This window comes from Drosophila innubila, chromosome X, assembly GCF_004354385.1.
Source record: "Drosophila innubila isolate TH190305 chromosome X, UK_Dinn_1.0, whole genome shotgun sequence".
In the NCBI taxonomy this organism is placed as follows: Eukaryota; Metazoa; Arthropoda; class Insecta; order Diptera; family Drosophilidae; genus Drosophila; species Drosophila innubila.
This window is the reverse complement of record NC_047626.1, coordinates 11,989,406-12,012,963: the sequence shown is the minus strand read 5'-3', so window position 1 is coordinate 12,012,963 and position 23,558 is coordinate 11,989,406. Positions and strand designations below refer to the sequence as shown.

General features: G+C 33.4%; 1 protein-coding gene across 1 annotated transcript in view; it reads right to left on the bottom strand.

Annotated features, from left to right (window-relative positions):
- Positions 1–2,313: 2,313 nt before the first annotated feature.
- LOC117786406 (neuronal acetylcholine receptor subunit alpha-7-like) overlaps positions 2,314–23,558 on the bottom strand; it is a 137,436-nt gene continuing 116,191 nt past the window's right edge. Inside the window, exons 6-10 of the mRNA XM_034624648.1 lie at positions 16,527–16,602; positions 16,096–16,290; positions 12,441–12,527; positions 4,598–4,707; positions 2,314–2,352 (exon numbers count right to left, since the gene is read on the bottom strand). Coding sequence (XP_034480539.1) covers positions 2,314–2,352; positions 4,598–4,707; positions 12,441–12,527; positions 16,096–16,290; positions 16,527–16,602 — 507 coding nt within the window. The remainder of the gene's footprint in view (positions 2,353–4,597; positions 4,708–12,440; positions 12,528–16,095; positions 16,291–16,526; positions 16,603–23,558) is intronic.

The window sequence follows — 23,558 nt, the reverse complement described above, 5'->3', positions numbered from 1 at the left end:
TCCGTCTGTCTGTCTGTCCGCCTAGATCTCAGAGACTATAAGAGGCAGAGTTAACAATTTTGGCACACAGATTTCTATAGGCCCCACGCAGGTCAAGTTTGTTTTAAATTTTTGACCCGCCCCACCACAACCAAAACAGTTTTTCAGATAATACAGCTTTTATGGTATTCACATATAACTATTAATAGCATTATTCTAATATCACTTATATTTCAATCAATCAGAGTCATCGGCCAAAGCACACTTCGCTGACTCTGTTTAACATTTTGTTTAGTCTTCTCCTTGATTGGTTTTTTCAGGCGCAATAAAAGACGGCAAAGTGCTTGTGTGCACATATTTTATAGCAAAATCAAAGGCAAAAGCAAACGCCAATTATTGCACAACTCAATTGTAAATTAAATTGACGCGTAAATATTTTCAATTCGTTATAACTAGCAGTCAATAATATTATGAAGCTGTCAGCTGTGTTAAAGCAGTAAACCCGATTAAACTACTATCTATAAAATGGTTGAACCAATAAACAGGGGTTCCTACACAAATTGACCGTAATGACATCAAAAGTAAGTATATTTGCTTATTTGTGTAAGAGTTTTCCGATTTTACTTTGGCTAATGACCATTTGATAATGTTATCAGAAAGAACAGTCTACTCTGTTGATATTACGGATATAAAACAAACTGAATCTTTAGAACTGCAATAGGAATAATACATATTGCCAGCGGGGCGTATGCGTGATATCTTCATTCACTTCAACTGCACTTACGACTTGTGTGTCAGAGCCTAGAGCTAACCTTGGGCCAATATTTGATCAGTTTATAGAATCAACTTCGTTTCATTTGTTTATTGCTTGTTATCAAATGTTTTGATCGTCGTGTGTTTTGTTCAAACTGATAAGAGTTTGCTGCTGCTTTTCTTGAATACCGTCTGGCAAGGGTTAGATGTATTTGTGCCTGTCAAAAATCAAATTATAAAGCAATTAAATTTTTGACTGCCAAATAAGTTTTGTCTGCCGGAATAATTTATTGCCGTGCGTAGGCAGGCGTCATAAACCCATAAATGAAACTGTGAAAAAATGATTGTACTGTAAATACAAGTGCGAAATTTGGGCGGAGCAATTGTGTACACAGGAGAAAAGGATGAGAATTAACCACGAGTTTTAATATGTAGTATACAAAATTAAAACCAGTACCTTGGGATAGCATATTAAAATCTTTGTTAAATATTATAGTTTTAATGAAGAAAAATTATTAATATGAAAAAAAAGTAGCTAAAGTGGTATCAATTTTAATAATGTTTAATTTTGCTCACTACAAAAAATTGAGGATTATAGAAATCTGCTAATGATAAAGTGATAAACTTCATGGGTTTCTAGCTCCTATTTGTTACCTAATGGTTAGCTATTATGCCATTTCACAGTACCCAAGTGATTCTCACTATCATCTTTTCACATAAAAAACACATTTTACCCTATTCTGACCATTTTAAATGGGCTGGGGTATAAAAAAGAAACGGTAACAGCTGTTTGATTCTCATACTCTACACAATTTCTACACTATTTTGTCGCTTGTTGTTTGCTGTGTTTTACGCTTGTTTTCTTTCTCTCCACCTTTTCGATTTTTTATGATGTACAGCACACGCACACAGACACACACACACGCACACACACTCACACTATCTGGGGATGTGTGCTGGGTTCCCCTATAGCTGCCTCATAACTGCCAACACGTGTCAAACTGGGGCGACGATGACGCCGACAAATCCGGTCAGAACAGGGAAAAGGGAGGAGCAGGTAGTGGTGACGGAGTGATGACCCTGACCTAGCCAAATCGTTTTGAGTGTCAAAGGCAGCGCTGGACTCTTCGACTGCGGACTTTGGACTTTGGACATATGCAAATGCAGCTGTCGACTTGCCCGGGGGGCTGGCTGATGCATATTTAAAGGGTTTTAAGTTTACTATAAAGAACGCCGAACGACATTGATTGCCACGGCAAAGCAAAGTGGGATCATCCCTCCCTATATTTCTTTGCCTTTGTCTCTCCATCTCTCATTGAAAAGTGTACGTAGTTTTGAAATACAATATTTACACTTTGCAATTTATTTTAACACGTATACGCCGTATTGTACAAACAGCTGTCGTGCTGTGACAATGCTTTCTGTGACATTTTATCAGCATGTCATGCAAATACATTTTCTGTTTTTCTTTTTCACACTCCAACTCTGTCATTCTAGATTTATATTTGTATGTTTTGCATGTCCTTCAATACGCATCAAAACTGCAAATGATTTACAGCACGCTTCAAATCTAAACCCAAATCAAACCCTAACCCAAAAAGAGACATAAATCGATTTCAGCTGTCCATTCAATTAGCTCAACCCAAAGCATATTGTTGGCCCATTTTACACCCAAGAATCCTTTTAGCCGTTCCAAGCTGTTGCCACTTCGATTAGTCATAAAAGAAAGAAACGAACAAACTGAACTCTTCAACTACATTTCGTCTGTTATTGCTGTTGCCTTTTTTTTTATTGTGCTGATTGAGTGCTGATTAAATAGGATGCAACAGCAGCGAAATTTTTGTTGTTGTTGTTGTAGTACGAAGATAGTTAGTTATATAGTTAGTTAGTTAGTTACAGGGAGTGAAAGATAGTTGAAGAGGCATTTGAGTTGAGTAGTTTTTTTTTAAGCGTTGAGAGTTTGCCAGTTAACGTAGTAATAGTAGTAGTAGTAGTTGTTGTTGTTGTTGTTGTTATTGTTGTAGTTTTGTAGTAGTTGTTGTTGGCCAGAGTTTTTGTTAGAGAAATAAAAGTTTTTGGTGTGATTATTGTGCTTTTTTTAATATTTTTTTTTCATAGTTTGTAATGCAAGTTGTAAGGTACAAATACAGATACGTATAAGGCAATTAAGTTAAGGTTAAAGTTAAGATTAACGTTAAGGTAAAAGCATGTCATCAATTGTACTAAATATGTAATAACTAAATGTGATAAGTTTGTTTTAAAACACAGACACATCTCTGTTTGACATACCAAGAATTGTTTATATATGTAGGAGTTTAATATATTATTTATTTAAAATTTAACTTTAAGCTTTGTTTTTATATATTTAACTTTAAATACCTGCTTAAAATCATAAATATAATCTGAATTTTGTTTGGGAAACTCTGTTAACTAGGGGTCAATTTTGTTGATGATTGATGACGGATTGATGCATGTTTCTAAAACCAAATCTAATCTCAATTGGATGATACAAATTGAAGTTATAATATCTGCAGTTTTTCTTCTCCAAAGACTTGGTATCAACTTAAGATAAGCATGTGAGAGTATTTACACGATGTTTGGTCGTGATTCGAGATGTGCGTGACTGTTGAAAGCTATCAAAAATATCGCATTCGCTAAAGCTCTTGCAGATTTTCATTTTTGTCGATTGTAATGGGATTATGTTTACTATTCTGATTCAGTAGTTTTTATTCGAAAGACGTTCAAATATAAATATCTTTAATTATTGGTCAAAATATTAGAATTTCTTTACTGAATTTTAAATTTTTATATAAAACTCGCTATAAATCTTTGTTATCTAAAAAAGGCTCCAATCTTTTTTTCTCTTAAGCAAAATTTAAAAAAAACATATTTATTACGATTTTCGTAGGGCTTTCATTAGCCAGAGATTCGGTATTTTCTATTCACCCATTATTATCAAAAAAAAAAATTAAAAGTTTATTTAATTATTTTTCGTTTAGTATTTTTAAAAATAAATTATACAAATAATATTTCAACTGCCGCGCACACCTCTAGTTTATCTTGTTAACGGAATTGATAGATGGTTCTAGATCTTAATGGGAATTACCAATAGAAAAAGCTAACTATACATAAAATAATTAAGTAGCATTTTTTCGCTCATCTTTTACTTTTTTTTTGTTTTTCTTTTTTTCTCTTATTATTGATGACTTGCAAAATGTTTTGGCATGCAAAATAGTGTAAAAAGAGAGTATACGGCAATTGTTAAATGCAAACGAGGGAGTTGCTGAGTAATTGGCAATTTCTGTTTGTGAGTGTACGAGTATTTTAATAGAGTTCTGCGTCTAAATGTCTAACACTATACATAGGTGTTAGATGTATAGTATATATTTGGTATATAGTTTGTATTAAGTACTTATAAGTATGTTAAAAAAAGTGTTTTCAAGTTTTCGGTATGTACAATGGGGAGAACTTAATTTTTTGTTTGTTTTTTCAGGTGACGATTTTGTGTGGTTTTTGGGGGTGTTGATTGTTTTTGGGGTATTGGTTGGTTGTTGTTGTTGTTGGTATTGGTATTTCAAATATTCGATTGAAATGTTCGTTTCGTTCATATTCATTTTGTGACAAAACAAAAGCAATCGATAACGTATCGGTATCTCTCAGAACGCTCAAAAAACCCAAAACGAAAATAATTGTTAGTTGAAGAATGTTGAACAAAAGTGGAACGAACACAAAAAAAAAGAGGTGGAATAGATATGATATATATATTATTTGTTTGGTATTTTTTTATGTAAAGTAAGTAAGTAAGTAAGTAAGTAGTTAGCAAGTAAGTTAGTTAAATTTTTAGTAATTTGAATATAAATATTACCCATTCACTCATTTCATGCGTATCTGGATTTCTATGATGATAATTGAGGATAAGTATGGTTGACACAACTGATGAGGCCACCATAAACATAATGCAATTGAAATAAGTTCCTAGAAGGACACAAAAATGACACAAAAACGTTGTGGTAATAATATTCATCGATTTCCATTCGATTTCCATGTATCGAACTCGCAATATTCGATACAATTCTATTCTAGTTGTTTTTTTAGATTGTATATTATTATGTGTATAATATCATTTCGAATGCGAAATCAACCTCGTAAACTCCCTGAATTTACTTAGTGTGTATATAAATAGTTGTTCTTGTTGTTGTATTTCATTATTATCTCTTCTTGTGTGTGTATGTGTGTGTGTGTGGGTGTGAGTGTGCTTTTGTTGTTGTTTGTTTGTTTAAGTTAAAGAGAAACTTTATACACATTTCGTTTGATCAGTGTTTTCTGATCTTATTTACAAAATTCGCATTGAAATTTGGAAAAATATGTAAAAGATTTGTTTAGTTTTTTTTTGTCAGTGTATTCTTGTTGTTTTAATGTTATTTAGCTTACTAAAGTTTAAAGTTAGAGAAAAAGTTCAAAGCAGTATATTGAAAAAAGAAGTATAGTTAATAAATTTATAAACATTGTACATATATATCTTTTTGTAAAGTTTTATTGTAATTGCTTCAGTGAGAAAATTAAGTTATATATTACAGGTGTTTCTTGACTTGCCCAAAAATATACTCAACAGACAAAAAAAGACAGAGACAGGTAGACAAAGAGTGAGACACCGACGGCGACAAAAAGAGACAGAGACAGAGTGGGACAGATATATATATATATATTTTATATATATGTATATAGAGAGAGAGAGAGAGAGAGAGAGAGCTAGACAAACTTGTGGCTCAATTCAAAGTGTCCTTTGAGTTAGGTCCTTTTTCTTTGAAATGAACCGCGCGTTTGACTTGACGCCTTTTCTATTCCTTTTTTCTTATTTTTAATAATTAATTGTTATGTTGTTGTTGTTGTTTTTCTTTTTGTACAATTTTTCTTTGCTGTTTTGTGACTAATTGTTGTTCCTTTTTTGTTGCCCTGTTATTTTATTTTTGAAGGTTTCTTTATTTTTTGTGCACAACCAATTATCCGCAATCATCATTTTTGTTTAAAAATCGAGATCTGATTCGGTTCTTCGAAATTGTTGAGCTGTAAAATTTGATGATAGACATGGGTCTTGGGCAAAAGGTGTTGGTTAACTACGGTTTTGTTGTACTTGTAATTTGTGATTAGTTTGGTTCTTGGGTTGTTGTTGTTGTTGCTGTTGTGGTGGCTGTTGTGGTTGTTGTTGTGGTTGCTGTTGTGGTTAGTTATTTAGTTAAATGGCAATTAAATAGGAATGGATCTTGTTGTAGGTATTTGAGTGCGTTTTTTTGCCGTTCTTCTTGTTTTTTTTTTCTTTTTATTTTAAATTTGAATTCTTTTTATTTTAAGTCTATTTAATTGCATTTATTTAGTTTATGCACAGTGAAAAATGTGTAGAATATTTACATAAATATACAGTTAAATATATATATTTACAGTGAATTAAATAAATTGTAAAACAAAAATGCAATTTTCAACCTTTCACTGTGCATCTTAAGTTTAAATATGTTGCCATTAAGCATTTACTTTTCAGTTTATGGTTATTACTGGTTATTTGTAATTGGTATTGTTGTTGTTGTTGTATCTGGGGCACATACACTCCACTACATAACTGTTGGCTTAAAGGCGCTCTAAGCATATGATTATTATAATGTATATGTAGGACAGTGTAGAGCAACTAGTCGCATATGCAAATAAGTATATTATTATTATGAGGTTTTTTTTATTTTTCGTTTGAATATTACCTTTAAAAAACACAATTTATGGGCAGTTTATCACACATACATACATACATACATACATACGAACGACGTACGTTTCTACTATAAACATATATACACATACGTATGCGTATGCATATGAATAGGTATGTATGCTAAAAAAAACTAAAAAAAAAAAAAAAAACAAACAATTTCTTTGTGTGTGTGTTTTATTTACAGGTGTTACAGCTAGAGTGTGTATATGTGTGTGTGTTTGTGTGTGTGTGTGTGGATGTGTCTATGATACAATGGTAGTGTATGTGTTTGTTTGTGTATGTGTATGTCTGTGACACATACATATGCATGTTGTCATATGTTTTGAGTAAGCGAAACACCATCAAATGAAAAACATATATATATTTTGTGTATCAAAAGTTAGCAATTATATTTGTTTTATTGGATTATTCATGGGGATTACTTAAAAACAACATGAGCGAGAGCGAGAGAGCGAAAGATAGAAAGATAGAGAGAGAGAGAACGATTTTTACTACCACAACTACAGCGCACAGAGAATTCGAACGAAACTAAAACCGATTCTCCAACAATTTCCAAAAGTAAAAACGATAACTCCAAATAATACAGGATTAATAATAATAATAAGAAGAAGAAGACAAAATATTTACACATAGACGTTCAAGTTCAAAGGTTAACCCTGCCACTGCCTAGCTAATATACCCCTTTTTTGGAAAATTTCAACAGGTATTTTGCCAATCTAATCAAAATTTTGTGATATTTTTTTTTCGGCCCGCATTTGTTTACATGCAGATTATGAGAGCAAATATTGCTGCTATACAAATACATATATAGTATATATATGCGTGTGTAACTGTGTGTGTGTGTGTATGTGTATGAGCGAGCCAAATATACAGTTCAAGACAGACATAGCAAGAGAGAGAGAGATTGAGATAGAAAGAGAGAGAGAGAGATAGAGATATATATTTATATATATAAAGACAGCGTTTAGCTCAATTATTATTATAATTTTTAGCACGGACATTTTATGTATTAAGTTATTTACATAGTTGTTCCCGTGTCGGTGTGTGTGTGGGTGTGTGTGTCCAGGTATATGGGTGTGTCGATGTGTGTGTGTGTCTTTAATTGCAAAAAAAAAAGACAAAGTGTGACCAGACTGTGCGACAAGTTCGTGTTGACGTTGACTTTGGCCTTCCCTCCCTAATTTAACTATTTACTGCCCCATCCAAAACACCCAACAGTCGCCATCCCCAACCCCATTCCGCCCCGCCATCCACAAGTGAAGTGAACGACACAGACATTCATATTCATATACATTCACATTGGTATTCATATGTTATGCCATGTGAATATGCAATATAAAGTTGAAGATAGTCAAAGTATTCATCAAATTGTTTTTTATTTATCATATGAGTATGCTGTGAGTGTTGTATAAGTGTATGCGTGTGTTTTTGTGTGTGTTCGTGTATGTGTGTGTGTGTGTGTGTGTGTGCTGGAGGTTGTGGGGCTGGGGTCGGCGGAGGACTTGGGTTTTCTAGGGCGGGCTTGTCAACAGTTTATAGGCATTTGTGTTCTTGCATGCCAACAAGAACATTTTTTCTTTTACATTATGTGGTAGTGGACCTTGGCAAATAACTCTCGACACTGGCATTCATAAATGCTCGAGTACTCGTTGTACGCAAATCCAAATCCAAATCCAACACAAAAAAAAAAAAAAACAGAAAAAAAATACAGAAATCACAGAAACAGTAAAAATAGTAGTTCAAACAAATGATATAGTTTAAAGAGTATATATATTGAGATATATGTATATATATAAATATATAAAATGTGTGTTTTATGGTTACTAGCGAGTTTGGAGGAAAATCCCAGTTTTCACCGAGTCATTTTCTTGTGAATCTTTTCGAAATCTTCAATTTCTATTCAAATTTTCTGATCGATCATGCGTTTTGAGTTAGAATTTCCATACCAGTCCTCGGATACGATAAGAAAGATACAAGATACGATATTCAAGATACACATACTACGATTGTTAAAGAGTATGACATTTCGTTACGTTACGTGTCAAAAATATGTGTGTGTGTATGTGTATGTGTGTGCGTGTAGGTGTGTGTGTGTATTTGTGTTGTGACAATATATGCATTCAAATATAGTAAATATTTAGTGCAATAACTTCTATAGTACCAACTGTGGATGATAAATTTGGCATATACGACATACGATATACATGATACAATAATAGAGTTACCACTTGACATGCTTGGATATGGGATTGTTATGATCAGGGTCTTGTACTTATAGATTTGTCGATATTTTTTTTTGGTGTCAGCTGCAGGTAGATAACGTCTCGGCAGTTTAGCTATAAAAGGATAAGGAAATACGCCAAATACGCTGAAGAAATTCCAGGATTGTTCATTTTGTACACACACAGTTTGCGAACTTACCTTTAAAAGTATTATGAAATTTTACTAAATGTTACTATATATTATAAATATGTATTTATATATACGTATGTTATGTTTATGGGCTACGGTTAATAATATTGTTTCATTAGCTTTTGATCATGCTTCGATGATGATGATTGATCAAACAAGTAACCCAACTTCCAACTTCCAACTTCACTATAGATACTCGATACTCGATTAGTTTGTATTCATTCAATATGATGTTTCTATTGATGGCATTTAATTGAACGGTGTTTGTTGTAGGTATACGATTATATGTATGTACAGAGCAGCTTACTTTTAGGGTTGTCAATGCACTTGCTAAAATTCTAAACACACATACAGCTTCACAATCGCAATTCGCTCGCTAAATCAGTCACATCTCTAATATCTATTTTGTTATGTATTTTTTGTAAGTGTATGTTATATTTATGTCTATGTTTGTGTCTACTTGAGTCTAACACAAATGCAAACAAATCAGTTTAAAGTTTAGATTACTTGTTCTAGCAAACGATTTTAAGACAATTCAAAATAATGTATTCAACAATTTGGTTTCTCATTAAAAACGTTAAATATAAAGTATATAGCTTGCTTCATTCAATTTGCTTTGAGAATCCAAAGTTCTTTAAAGTAGAGCATAGATTTTGATTCTAAAACTATTTCTGCATTTTTTTTATTTTAAAGTATCTTAAGGTTCATATTTGTATTTATCCATTAACCATTAACCATTAATTTCTGAATTTATTTTTTTATTTTAAGTGGTTTTAATTAAAAAATAAAGTTGAGAAAGTGAATACGAATCCTTTCCAAGTTAAAGTTAAATTAATTCAATTAAACGAGTAGCAAGTATATTTAAACTATATTCTCAGTTTTATTTACATTAAATGCTTTTAACTCGTTTGCGTTGACTTTGCTCATTTTTCATTTAATTTTCATTTTAATTTATTAAAGCATTTACAAGTTCGTTGAACCTGTTTTGGAAACCGAATGCATTTGTGCCAGACTGTGTAATGTATCTATGTATGTGAATACAACGTGAGTGGTGTTATGGTTGCTATTGTTGTTTGTTGTTGTTGCTGCTACACTAGCTGCATCTACGTATACAATTGCAATAAATAATTATAAACTACTCGAGTAACACATTCGTATTCGTATTCGGCAAGGTTGAAAGCGAAACTTTCAAATAAGCACCATTAATGACTGCAAACACACACCTTAAACTATGTAAATAACTATATGATATACTTGTAGTACAAATACACACACACACACACGCACACATTCACATACAGATACTCTTACAGACATACTACATACACGTAAATATGCAGTTACAATTTCAGCATAATAATTATAGTAATGCGTGTTCGTGATATGAATTCGAGTTTCGATTTCATCAGAGAAATTAATGGCAAGGACTAAGACTAATAGTTTATCAGCATAGCGACTAGTGTTGTATAGTGCAACGAAGGCTTTATTGCACTTCTGCACACTGTACAGTTCAATTAGAACTAATTGTATTTTAATGTGGGAATATGATAACTACTGTCTGATCTATTCAATAATAAATTTGTGCTTTCGAAGCTAACCTCAATTGTGAGCAGTGTGGTTAATTGCGACTAGTGTTGGAAGGTGCTAAGGAGAAGTTAATCTGAGCTACTCTAGTTGTACATTTAAAATTTAAATAATTTTGTATATATATAATTTAATATTTTCAATTTTCAAATTTTCAAAGAGGGCTTTAACTTTAAAATTTTCAGTACGAGATTTCAAAATCTTTTTATGATCAAGCGATTCTATCACCTGAAACTATCTGTAGGTGAAATTTATACTTTTAGCTTGAGTTTGTATAATTATTTATTTAAATTTCTCAGATATAAGGCTTATCATTCTTAAGCTGCATTAGTTGCAAATAGTTTTATGTGTTAATAATACGAAAATGAAACATGAGGCTGGCATTTTGCAGAACTGTTTCTTTGGCTCAAGTTGGGCACGTGATTGGGATAAACTTTATCTGTGCGTATCGCATACATTTGGAAAGTTTATGGAATCGCTTAAATCATGGCCTCGCCTTTTCCCCGTCTTGCGACGCATTAAATGAAATATTAAGAAAACAAACAACAAACACCAGAAACCAGAAATCAGACTCTAAAAGATTTCAGAACACCAGCAGAGAACGCATCTCCTTGCCTCGCAATAAACTTCTCGCCCACATTTTAAGTTGCTGCCATCCTCATTCTCATCCTTATTCTCATCCTTATTCATGGAGTTCAGGACAAAGGTGTGCGCTTGCTGTTTGAAACTTGAAACTGGCCAATTTGTTGTACGTGTTTATTGCTTTCAATCTCGATACAATAAAAAAAAAAAAAAAAAAAAAACTTCAAATTTGAAACTAATAGCGCTGCAAATCTCCACTGAGAAAAAGATGGCAAGCTCTCTGATTCCATTGTTGATTCACACATACTATATAGTATACATATATATACTACATCTAATACAATATCTTGCCTTCCTTATTCTTTATTAGTTATGCGTTTATCTTGTGCTTTTATCCTTGTTTATTAATAAAAAACTTTCTGTTTCTTTCATCTGACCTGACTCATCTTTAATTACAGTGCTCATTCTCTCATGCTCATGTTAAGTTTAACATGCACTTTAGCTGCATGTCTAAGTATTGTAGTTGCTACTTAGTAGTGCCAACTTACTGTCATGGCGTTGCCAGATATATTGAATGTTATTCTAATTTGCTGTGAAACTGTATAAAAACAGCCAGATATAAGTTCAGTGATGCCACTGTTAAGAAATTTATGAAACGTTGCCACCTATTCAATATTTTAACGAGTTTCAACAATCTTCTACTTTCTTAATAGGAATTGCAAAATTTCTTGACATGACGCTACCATACTTTTAAGGTTACATAAATATGCATTTGAAATTAAAGATGCCGGACACTTGAATGACTGAAATATTTTCAGTGTTGCCACCAGAGGTACAGTACAATAGCATTTTTAACATGAACATGAGAAAAAAGACTCTACACAAACATACGTATTTGTCTGTGTACTCATGATGGTATAAATGGTATAATGGTATATATAGGTGTGTGTATGTACAGGTGTATCTGTGTGTGTGAGCGTATTTACGAGTAGTTGTACAACATTCGTGGAGCAGTTGAAGTTTGAGCACCTTTAAGACCCAACCGCAGAGTATATAATAAAATTGAAAAATCAAAAAAATAAAATGAAATAGAGAATCTAACATAAAAAGAATCCAATGTGTTTGTATGTATAATATATTAGCTGTTGTTAATAGAATGTGAAAACAGATTTCTGGGCAGTTTTCTTTAGATGCTTGTATTTGTTTATTCTTTTTTCTCTTTTTTCTCGGCTGTGCGGAAGGTAAGAATCTTAACTGATTAGTTCAAGTTGAGCTGAATAATGTTTGAATGTGCGTTAATTATAATATCGTTTTTTTAATGATATATAATTTTTACTTTGCTTTTGTTGTTGTTGTTGCTGTTGGGAGGACTTACCGAGCAGCGGAACGGCATCGGATGTCGCTGGCATCGTTTCCGCAACCATATTCAGGAAGACTGTGAGCGATAGTAAAATAGTAACTCCTGAAAGTATGCAGCAAGTTTTTTATAAGCATTGACACAGCGAGTATGTTGGTGTGTGTGTATGTGTGTGTGAGTGTAGTTGTGTATTAAGGTGAAAAGTGAAAGAAATATAGACAGAGAGATAAAAAGAGAGAGCGAGAAAGAGAGAGAGAGAGAGAGGATTGTAGAGCATAAATATTATTATTATCAATACGGTTATTATTATGATTATTGTTATTGTTGTTATTGAGACTGTGAAGTGTTGCCAGACTGTTTGAATTTGAGCGTTAGCTCTTCCTGCGTCGACTGTCGCTGCGGCTGCGCTGCATTGCTGCAAGGATGCATATGAGATCACGCATTTTTTGTAATTGTCAACATATTTTTTTTTCTCCCGCTTTTTGAATTCGCATAAAAAACTACTACCGTATTTTCTGCGCTGAACCTCAACGTTGTCCGTCGCAAGCAGTTACAGTTCGAATTTCGTTGTTGTCACCAAAAAAACTATGCTTTTCCACCCACACACACACCACCCACACATACTGGCAACTTATCATTATTTATGGACAGCTGGTGTTTGTCAGTGAGTGCTTAGTCCTTATCAAACATTCTTTGCTGCCTTTTTATACCCTGTAAACTTAAGATACACCTGAGAAAGGGTAGTTCAACTATTTGAAGATGTACATAACGATCAAAAGGGCGCGTCTGGTTCTTAATGGGGTATATATTTATACTCTTTTGAGTATTAAAACCAAACATTCGAGTTTTTAAACTTCACGTAGCAATAAAGTGTTACAATTTATCCTGACCTTTTTTTTTAACTTAGTTTTAAGTCTGCATTTCTTTTATTTTCAACATATCTGAATATATATTTTTGAGCACCCTCGTCCATTTTTCTATCACCCAGCGAGCTCAGCAACTCTAAGAGCTAGATACCTTAAATTGGACGTGTTGTTGTGTATTCATATACTCTACCATGCGGTTTATATCTACGCTATAAAATCATCATTCATCACGGTCGCATAATAAACACAAAATTATTTTAAGAAACTATTTAATAAAATGTGGCGCCATCTAGCGCTCATAATTGGCAGGCAGTTTGTTTGTGTGTAAATGTATGTATTCGAGTATTTTTAGGGTTGTGCACAGGGTATCTTTTGGTCGAGCAATAGCGATAAAGAATTCTTAGTTTTACGGTTTTGTTCTGCGCATATTTTATGCCTTGCTCTTTTGAGGTTATATAAATTATGTCAAAAGTCAGCAGAGGGGGTGGCGGAAAGATGGAAAGGGGGAGGGGAGGGGCGAAGGGCACAGAGGCCGCCGAAAGTGTCGGGCAAACATAAATTAGCCACAGGGTTTTACGCAAACTTGTCTATTATGCATGAACCACGGCTGACGGCCCTAATGCGTTTTCCTACACACACACACACACACACACACACACACACACACACACACATCACACACACACACACACACACACACACACACACGCTGGCAGACACGCATGTCAGGGGGGTCTATGGAAAATTTTTAAAATATGGCATTTTGTCGGTATTTTTCACTGTTTTGTTATTTATATATATTTTTCTTTTTCGTTGGCTGCAAGCAAAACTTTTGCTGCTGTTTCGTCATCTGCTTCTTCTTCTTCATCTTCTGCTCATAAACGCGATATTTGTATCTATATATATGTACATATATAAAGACTTATATATTTATACATACACATGTATTTTCGGCATAGAAGTATTGTATAAATTTTGACATGCACCATATGCTGCGCATGTTGAAAGTACGTGATGAGCTAGATGATGGTGTTGCATGTTGCTGGGAGTTGTGGCACATGCTCTGGATATTCTGGATATGAGCTGCAAAGCATTTTGCCACATTTTCGCATAACTTTTCTTAATCCAAAATGGTTGTCTGTCTGTCTGTCTGCGTGTGTGAGTGTGTGTTTGTGTGTGTAGCTTGGCAGTTGCCTAAAATTGGTTAACAAAATGAGCAGCGGGATATAATTCTTTAATTAAGAGATCAACGGGATCGTTGGAAATGAACATTAAAACATAAAAAAAATACACTTATTAATTTTAAATTTATGAATTTTTACATCAATCTCACTTTGAGCTACAATTTGCAGTGAATTCTAATACACTTTAATAAACTTGCTAAAAATGAAAATGCAACACCTTTTGTATAACTATTTATATACCCTGCATTCATTAAATATCTATAAAGGGTATTTTAAATTTGCATTAATATATAATCTGCATTATTTGTCAATTTATATCAATGTTTTCAATATTTACATCCAATATTTAATAATTTTCAACACTTTGCTTTAATTTTAGTATTATCAATATATAGTTTTGAATATTAGCAAGCTTAATTAGTTTTGATATATTCTAAGTACTTCAGTACGACAGAATTATTTTTCATTAATTTGAATAGTTAAGTTGAAAAGAGATTGAATTACAGGGTATCGGTAAACTCGGCCAGCAGTACAAAGTGGAGCAAGTCATTTTCGTTTACAAACTTTCTTTTCATTTATGTACTAATTTATTTTTTTAAATTTTTTAAAAAATTAACGCTGGAAAAATTGTTCAAAATTGAAAATAAAATTATAAAAGTAGGTTTTAAATGAAAAAAGTTATAATAAATTGTTAAGCATTATTTTTAGCTGAATATTAATAATAAAAGAGTATGTCGACAATGTTTGTCAGTTGATCACATCTAAGCACAATTAACAGGGTATACAGTTGTGCGACTACTTTACTCATTGATAGTAAATGCAACCGAATGCATTAAGATGTAGAAATGCTATATTGTAAATATTTTGTATTTTAGCTGCGCTTCTTGACATGGTTAAATACATATATAGAAATATATAAATATATGTACCTAGTATATGAATATATTTCTATATAGTTGAAGCTGAGGTTCAAGGGGTCAAGGCTTTGTGCTCATTTCATTTGTGTGTGTGTGTGCGTGTGTGTGTGCGTCTGTCGTTTTGTCGTACTGAAAGGTGCAGCCCCAGTAGTTGTGCCATATTTTACAGTTTTGCCAGCGCTGACTTTGATTACAAATGATGGCGCCTTCTTTTGTTATAGCTTGACGAGAGAGTGAGTGGAGAATAGAGAGAGAGAGAGAGAGAGGGTGGCAGAAAGAGGAACAGAGGGAGAGTGTTGCCATTGCCAGCGGGCATTTTGCATATGAGTAGTTAGTCAAGGTTCGCCTGGGCGTATACGTAATATGCGCAATATGCTCACAGTCAACTTGTGTGTCCCAGCAGCCTCTTTTACGCTTCCGTTTCGCAAAATATTTACTCTATATGTGTGTTTGAGAGTATTTCTGTGTGTGTGTGTGTTTATTTTATAGACGGAATTTGATTTATAGAGCATGCAAAAGGTTATTCTGCCTACAGATAAAGTCGAAACAATTAAATATCGAAACGCACACTTTACTTTTTACTCGTAAGGGGTTAAGCGTATTTCTGTTGTCTCTGTGTGTGTGAGTGTTTTTAAATTATTATTATTATTATTATTACTATTATTATTTTTGTTTTTTGGTTGGCTTAATTCTTGTGGACACTTACCAAGCGATAGCTTCTCACCAGAATCTGGTGGCAGTGTAAAACCTAGCAATGCCATCGAGGCGATCAATACGCACGGCACAATCAAATTGAAAAAATAGTATAAAGTTTTGCGTCGTATCAAAATGGCGAATGTAATGTCAATATAAGGTTCTGGGCAGCAATTATAGTAGATTTCATTACGTTTACCGGGCACACCTTTTTAATTTCGATATGTATATATATATATATATATAAAATTAATATATATATAATTGTTTAAATTTTTTAATTTATAATTTACAATTGTTGATGAGATGGAGGGGCATATGCAGAGAAGAGAAAATGAAAATTATTAAATATATATTGATTAGTATTAAATATTTTTCAATTTTATTAACTACTTGAATTTAAGTTCACATTCTTATCACAGTCATTATCGTGATTTAACTCACCTAACAAGTCCCATTCACCGTTGGTTATGAAACTTGAGATATCACCACCAGCTTCGTCCTGTAATTGTAGATCCAACTGCAAATAGAAAGCAAAAACAGAAAGCAAAGCTTATCATCAGTTTATGTATGTGTAAATGTATGAATTTTCTATATGCTTATACTATAATATGTATTTAATCCCCATTTGTTGTTGTTATTCTTTCATTTATTCTGCATGGTGGGATTTGTGTCGAAAGTCCAGCATAAGAGAGAAACAAGCTTAAGCTGTTGACCAAAAAGGCTGCAAAATGTAATAATTTTATTACCAAAACAACAACACATACACATGCACATATTTACTCAAACTAAATACTGCTTAAGCTGCGCTAAAGTCCTCAACAAAACCGCTCAGTGGTTTCCCCCCTACCAAGGTCTCTTATGTGTATGTATGTATGTGTTTGTATCTTAACACATACATACCCTTATACTTGAGATAGAATCCAAAAAGTTGGCCCAATTACAAATTGATTTATCGCACTTATACTTAACAACAGTTTATGCGATTTGGTTTTTCCCAAGTTTTATTTGCTGACGACAAGAACGAGAACATACTTAACTCCAATAAATAACTATATTTAACTAACTTAATCAAATGGCAGACTAAAAGTTACTCAGTAAAAATACTTGTTCAAAGAGATGTACAAAGAGTACTCGATACTATCGTAGTACTATCGATGTGAGTTGTTTTCTGGACGATGTGAGTTGTCTAGCTAGACTTAACAATAAATATTAATTATGGACGAGTTTCAACATTTATTATTATTTATTAGCAGTAAAATATGTTTTTAAAGGGTTGAAGGAAAATTCAATACACTTGTTACCCACTTAATCCCATTAGACTCTATTAAGAAAACAATTTAACGATCTTATATTAATGAAAAAGATTTTTTATTAGTGCTAATTTTATCGTCAAAGAAAACATCTAAAAGATACGCTTGCAAATAAGAAAAGTTTATGGTAGAAACTAGCTATATATATATTTTTTTTAATTCTATTAAATTATTTATTATTTTTTTTGTTACAGTAAGAATTTCTATTAAATTATTAATTATTTTTTGGGTGACAGTAAGAATTTCAGCTCACAATTTTATTCAACTAAAATAAAGTTAATTGAAAATGTAGTAATGTTTATTTTGTTTACCATACAACAAATGAAACTGTGTAGGGTTGTCGTGCTTCACAAATATAAAACATTTCTGCATTGCAATGTGCATCATTCAACTGTCTTACATTTGGATTAGCTAACGAAAAGACAAGATGATCACAGTGCTCTTGATTTTTATAATTATCAGGTTGTCCGGGTGCCCAAAAATTGGCAGTTATTAGCTTTCCCGTCGAGAACCAAACATGGCGATCCTGTTTGGCCAGATCAGTGCCAGATGTCCAATATTGACTGGGAGAACTAAAGGAATTCAGAAACTGAGTGATGGCAAGCCATTCCTCAGTTGTCTCCAAGCTGATCAAATTTGCATCCATTTGGCGACAGATTTCAAAGGCAGTGAACCAGTTTGCTTTTGTTTTATTCTCAATATAATAATATCCATTGGCGATCTTAATAAATGGTGCCGATTGCAAATCCGTAGCATCTAAATAGATACAGGTTTACTTCTAGAGCAGGTTGTAGTTATTTTGGGGTAAATGAAACTTACCATTCTTTATAGTGGGTGTTATCGTGTGTCCCAGACTTATGGCAAGCCAAGTGAATAAGGTAAAGAGACGTGTTGAGCTCCTAAACATCTTGTATTCGTTTTTGAATAGTAGGTCTCTTATGAGAGGCTCTTTTATACCCACAGCTTGGCATAAATATTTATCAAGCTCTTGTTTTGTACTCATTTCACTTTATCGTATCACCTGAACAAGCTGTTTCAATACTAATTACATTTTACATTTCTTCAATTTGAATTGTTAGATAAGCCAGCTATATCAGTTTAAGTTCGTTAATGAAATATTCACAAATATCCGGAATTCTCTGGCAGTATTTTAACACTAATGTGTTATCAGTTGATAAGAGTGAGGTGCATAAAAGTGAAATGACAACAGTTGATGTACAAAATAAAAATTTCTCTGCCATCAAAACGTTTAAGAATACTGTAACAAAAAGGAGTTCGAAAATGAAACACTGTTCATTGGCACGAAATGGAGAAAGGGAGCTGGAGTTAAGAGTTGTTGCGACTGTTAAAAGGGAAATTTGAAAGACGAAAAAAAAAGCAGAGAGGAGAAAGATTGATTTAGCAGCCAAACGTTTACGAATGGCACACAAAAGAGAAATCGTAATAACTGCAGTATGTATCTAAAACTTATTTACTCAAGGAACTACAGGGTATCCACGCATAAGTATCTACTAAACAAGAGTGTGTACTACATATATCTCTAACTGTAGTATCATTATGTCTTTTGCTGCCCACAATGCTGTCATTTTGTCAATAAAAAGTCATATAAAACTCACACATAACTGCTTAGTTTGTGTGTGAGTGTAACTTGTAGAGTTTGGAAAAACAAACAAAAAATCGCTTTTCTTACTTGTTTTGCGCTCAAATTTTGGGTTGGGTAAATAGAAGTATAATTCTTTCTTTCTTTCGGAGGGATTCTATTTTTTTTTGTTTTTTGATATTCTGACATACCATATTCCATGTCCAATGGGCGTCATTTGGCTGTTTAGTTTGCTCTTTAGATATACATACATATGTGTGGGAGAAGGGACAATGGGGGTACAGATAAGTTAAAGATAGGGGAGAACGGGAAGCTGGAACTAGGGTTCATAAAACTTTTCTCATTTAAATGTTCCTAACAAAAGAGGGCGCTAGACAAACAGCAGCATCTCTTTTGCTTTGTGCAAATCAAGTCAAACACACACACACACACACACACACCCATACACTCACAATTAAATTGTAGCTATGTATGCTTAAATGCATTTATTCATTTTCTTCATTTAAACGTCTTGGAAATTGCCAAAATGTAATAAAGTATAAAAGATTTCTAATTAAAACTATTTAGTGAGTGTGTGTAAATAGCTGCGTCACAATTGCTTGATTGCCAATATTAATGTGCTCATTTAGTGCCCTTTGATATCTCATTTAAAAAAGGTCAAAAAGTAGGATTTTTAGCTTACAATTTTAATTGACAAAATGCGTACAAAATCTAAGCAGATTAAAATTGTATGAATAAATTTAATAATAAATTTTTCGAGACGAATATTCTTAGTTTTAGTGAATGTATTTAAATAAGTGAATGTATTATTTTATAAATTTAGTTTATGTTTAAACTGAGGTTAGCTTTGAAAAGAAACATTTTTTAGAATATTCAAAAGTAAACTCTTGGTTCAACTATTGATAAATAGTTTGTGTTTCAGCAGATGTTCAAGAGCTGCTTTTGGATAATCATAAATAGTTAATTTTAGTTTAAATCGTAGTCTTCATACACTCACAGGGACTGCAGTCGGGAAATGAGCTTTCTAGATGGAAGGGGCGGAAAGGGTGTTAGTTTGCTTAATGGCTTTTGTTATGTCCGTTAAAAAAGTGTTGCAACATTCTCGCTATTTTTTTTTTTAAGACCAACTCTCGGCCCCTTGGCGCCAATTTCCCCCATTTTCATTTTATGGCCATAAGGGCGTATGCTTTTTCTCCTGCACTGCGTTTGAGCTTCATTAAAAATTGAGACGCCCGCAGACAGGACTTTTACTTTGGCTGCCATCTGATATTATGATATTATGTTTATCTTTCTTTTTCACTAAAGCTCTCCCTTCCTTTTCAACAAAGACAGACATTCTGTCTCTAAGTTAAAAATATTTGCGAATATTTGCAAGAAATACATTTGTCCAACAGCAATTGCGGATTTTCATCGTTTGCTTTTTTTATCTGAATATTAATGATTGATCTAATTAAGTTGACATTGGGAAATCAAATACCCTTTCTTTGGACATTTATGTGTACAAAGATCAAGCTGGGAAATTTGTTAATTAATAAGCAATATCAAAAGTGTGTTCTAGTGATAAGATTAATTTTGTGAGTATAATAACCCTGATCAATTTTGATGGCAAAGAACTCATGAAGTGCGGTTATTAAATATACTATGTACCTTAAAGGGATTTGTGATACTAAAAAGAAAATAGTTATGGTCCTTCTTTATAAGCAGGTTTTATAAACTTAAAAAACTGGAAATGCGGATTCATGTAATGTAAAAAACAAATTTGAACTGCAACCTTAACCAATTGAAAACACCCATCATTTATGTTATTTACTCAACTTTTACATCTATGACAATCTGTTTACATGTTAAAAATACTCTATAAATCGAACGAGCATTAAATTAATATTATTTTCTCTTACATAACATTAAATAAGCTTCTGATTGCTTTTACCTGTAGCTGTTTAGTCTACTCCTTTAAAAATTTCAGTTGAGAATTAAGGCTAATGGAGACTCGATTTCGTGGAAGACAAGTTCTGAGAACCGTGTTGTATATTAAAACTGTCGCTGATTAGCCCAAGACGACTTTTATTTGTTGGTCGACCCTAGCTTAACCCTTTTTCGTCTACCCATTTAACTGTCACAGACTGAGCCATACAAATATATACATACAAACACACACACACAAACACACACATACAAAGGCTGTGTGACAGCAGCCACTCAATAAACTTGAGCACGTAAAGTTTTTGCATCAACATAAAAATAAAACTCAAGTCGTTGGCATCGCACAATTTGCTAAGCTGCGTTTACCTATTTTGGTATTTTTCGTGCTTCTGGTATTTTTGTTCCGGGCAGTACACATTTATGGGATAAGGATAAGATGTATGGGCTTAAGGGGTTATAGGGGGTAATATCGGGATAATGTGTTCTGGCTTACAGATGTTGCCAGTTTTAAAGTTTTCTTTTTGTGCGGTGCTAAATTTGCCTTTGACATTGACGACATCATTTTCGCTGGCCGGGTTTTAACGTTCCAAATGCCAAACGGCCAAAACTTCTCATATTACACAATAAGCTTTAATCACTCATTAAAGCTGCATATTGTTGTTATGACTTTGGGCTGCGTAGCACTCAAGAAAACTTAAAGCTTAAACCAACAATGAAAATCTTTAAAGTCTCACAATCAGCATAGGCTATCATCTATATATTCTTAACTTACCTACGAATCATTACACGATTAAATTTGGTGTTTATTATCAGAATAAATTAGATAGTTTATCCGAATTATTCTTTCTGAAAAATTGCTACAGAAATGCTAATGATAACGATAATGAAAATAGTATCGCTTAAACGGTTATATTAATTCTACTTTTCTTTATAGATTTATAATGATACACTGCTAATGATATTGCTAAGGCTAATGCAAATCCTTATACTAACAAAAATCCTAATGCTTTTACTAATTATATTGCTAAAGCTAATGCTTAAACCGACGTTAATGCTGATGGTAAAGCTAATGCTAACGCCAATACGATTGCTAATGCTAATGATAAATCTGAAGCTAATGATAATGGTTATGCTATTGCTAATACTAAGGATAATGCTAGTGCTAATGATAATTCTAATGCTTTTAGTAATGGTAATGCTATTGCTTATTTTGCCCATCTAAATGCCCATTTTAATCCTAATGCTAATGCATAGACTTACGTACACATTTCTGCTTATGCTAATACAAATGTTAATGCTGGTGATAATGGTAGTTCAATTAATATCGCAATTGCTATTATTCACTCATCAATCATTATGATTGATGCTTGGCAAGTGCAATTAAATGTAAATTTGCTTAAAGGTTTTTTTGGTAAGTGCATATTGATAGGCAAAATACGTAATATCAAAATGCACTCAATTCTGGCCGAATCGCGGCACTCGAATCAAATCAAAGGAATGCAAGCAAGTCAACTAGTCAACATCACCATCATCATCATTATTATCAAATCATCATTATCAGCAACAAAGTCATCATTTTGCTGGCAGGCAGAATTAATCGTTAGAAGGGCAACGCCATCGAAATCGACTTTAGCGAGAAGTTCGTCTCAGTACAATGGGGTTGATGGCATCAGAGGGGAGGTATTGAGTGTTTTAGCGAGCAAGAAAGGGGTCGGCGGTGATGGGGGGTGAGGGGTGTGACAAAGAATGGCAAATGGATTGAGGCTCAGATTTTGTGCTGCACAGATAAGCACTTACGACACAGCCAGGGCCATTGTCAAAAAGTTTTAGCGATTTCATCTGCCCGCTGGTGTTGAAAGGGTTGGGGGATGTGACTTGGTGGCAAGGACAAACGGCTCCTTCGACCGGTATCTGGTTTTTTAGCTATATGCTCTCGCTCAGCTTAGCCTTTGTCTCAGTTACAGTTGAACTGGCATTGAATTAATTGCAATTGCTTGGCGATGCCAAAGACGAAGATAAAGACGAAAGCGAAAGCGAAGAATGAAGCAGCACTTGATGTTTACACTGCTCGGCAAAAAGCACTCGACCCGCCAACCAATAACAGTTGCCAGTCACTGTAATAGCTACATGAACAGTTGCCGAATTTGTAGCTATACCCGATAACATCTCCAGCAATAACTGTTAGACTAAACGTTATAGTAACTGTGGGGTGTACTTGTAGGTACTTGTATAATAATAGTAACTGGAGAAGTTTAAATGCCCGTACGATTAGCTATCACAGTAGGAAGTAAATAAATAGTTGGTAAGCTAGCTTGCCATTAACAGTAACAGTAACAGTGACAGTAACAGTAACAGTAACAGTAACAGTAACAGTAACAGTAACAGTAACAGTAACAGTAACAGTAACAGTAACAGTAACAGTAACAGTAACAGTAACAGTAACAGTAACAGTAACAGTAACAGTAACAGTAACAGTAACAGTAACAGTAACAGTAACAGTAACAGTAACAGTAACAGTAACAGTAACAGTAACAGTAACAGTAACAGTAACAGTAACAGTAACAGTAACAGTAACAGTAACAGTAACAGTAACAGTGACAGCAAACAGCAACAGTACACAACAGTAACAGTAACAGTAAC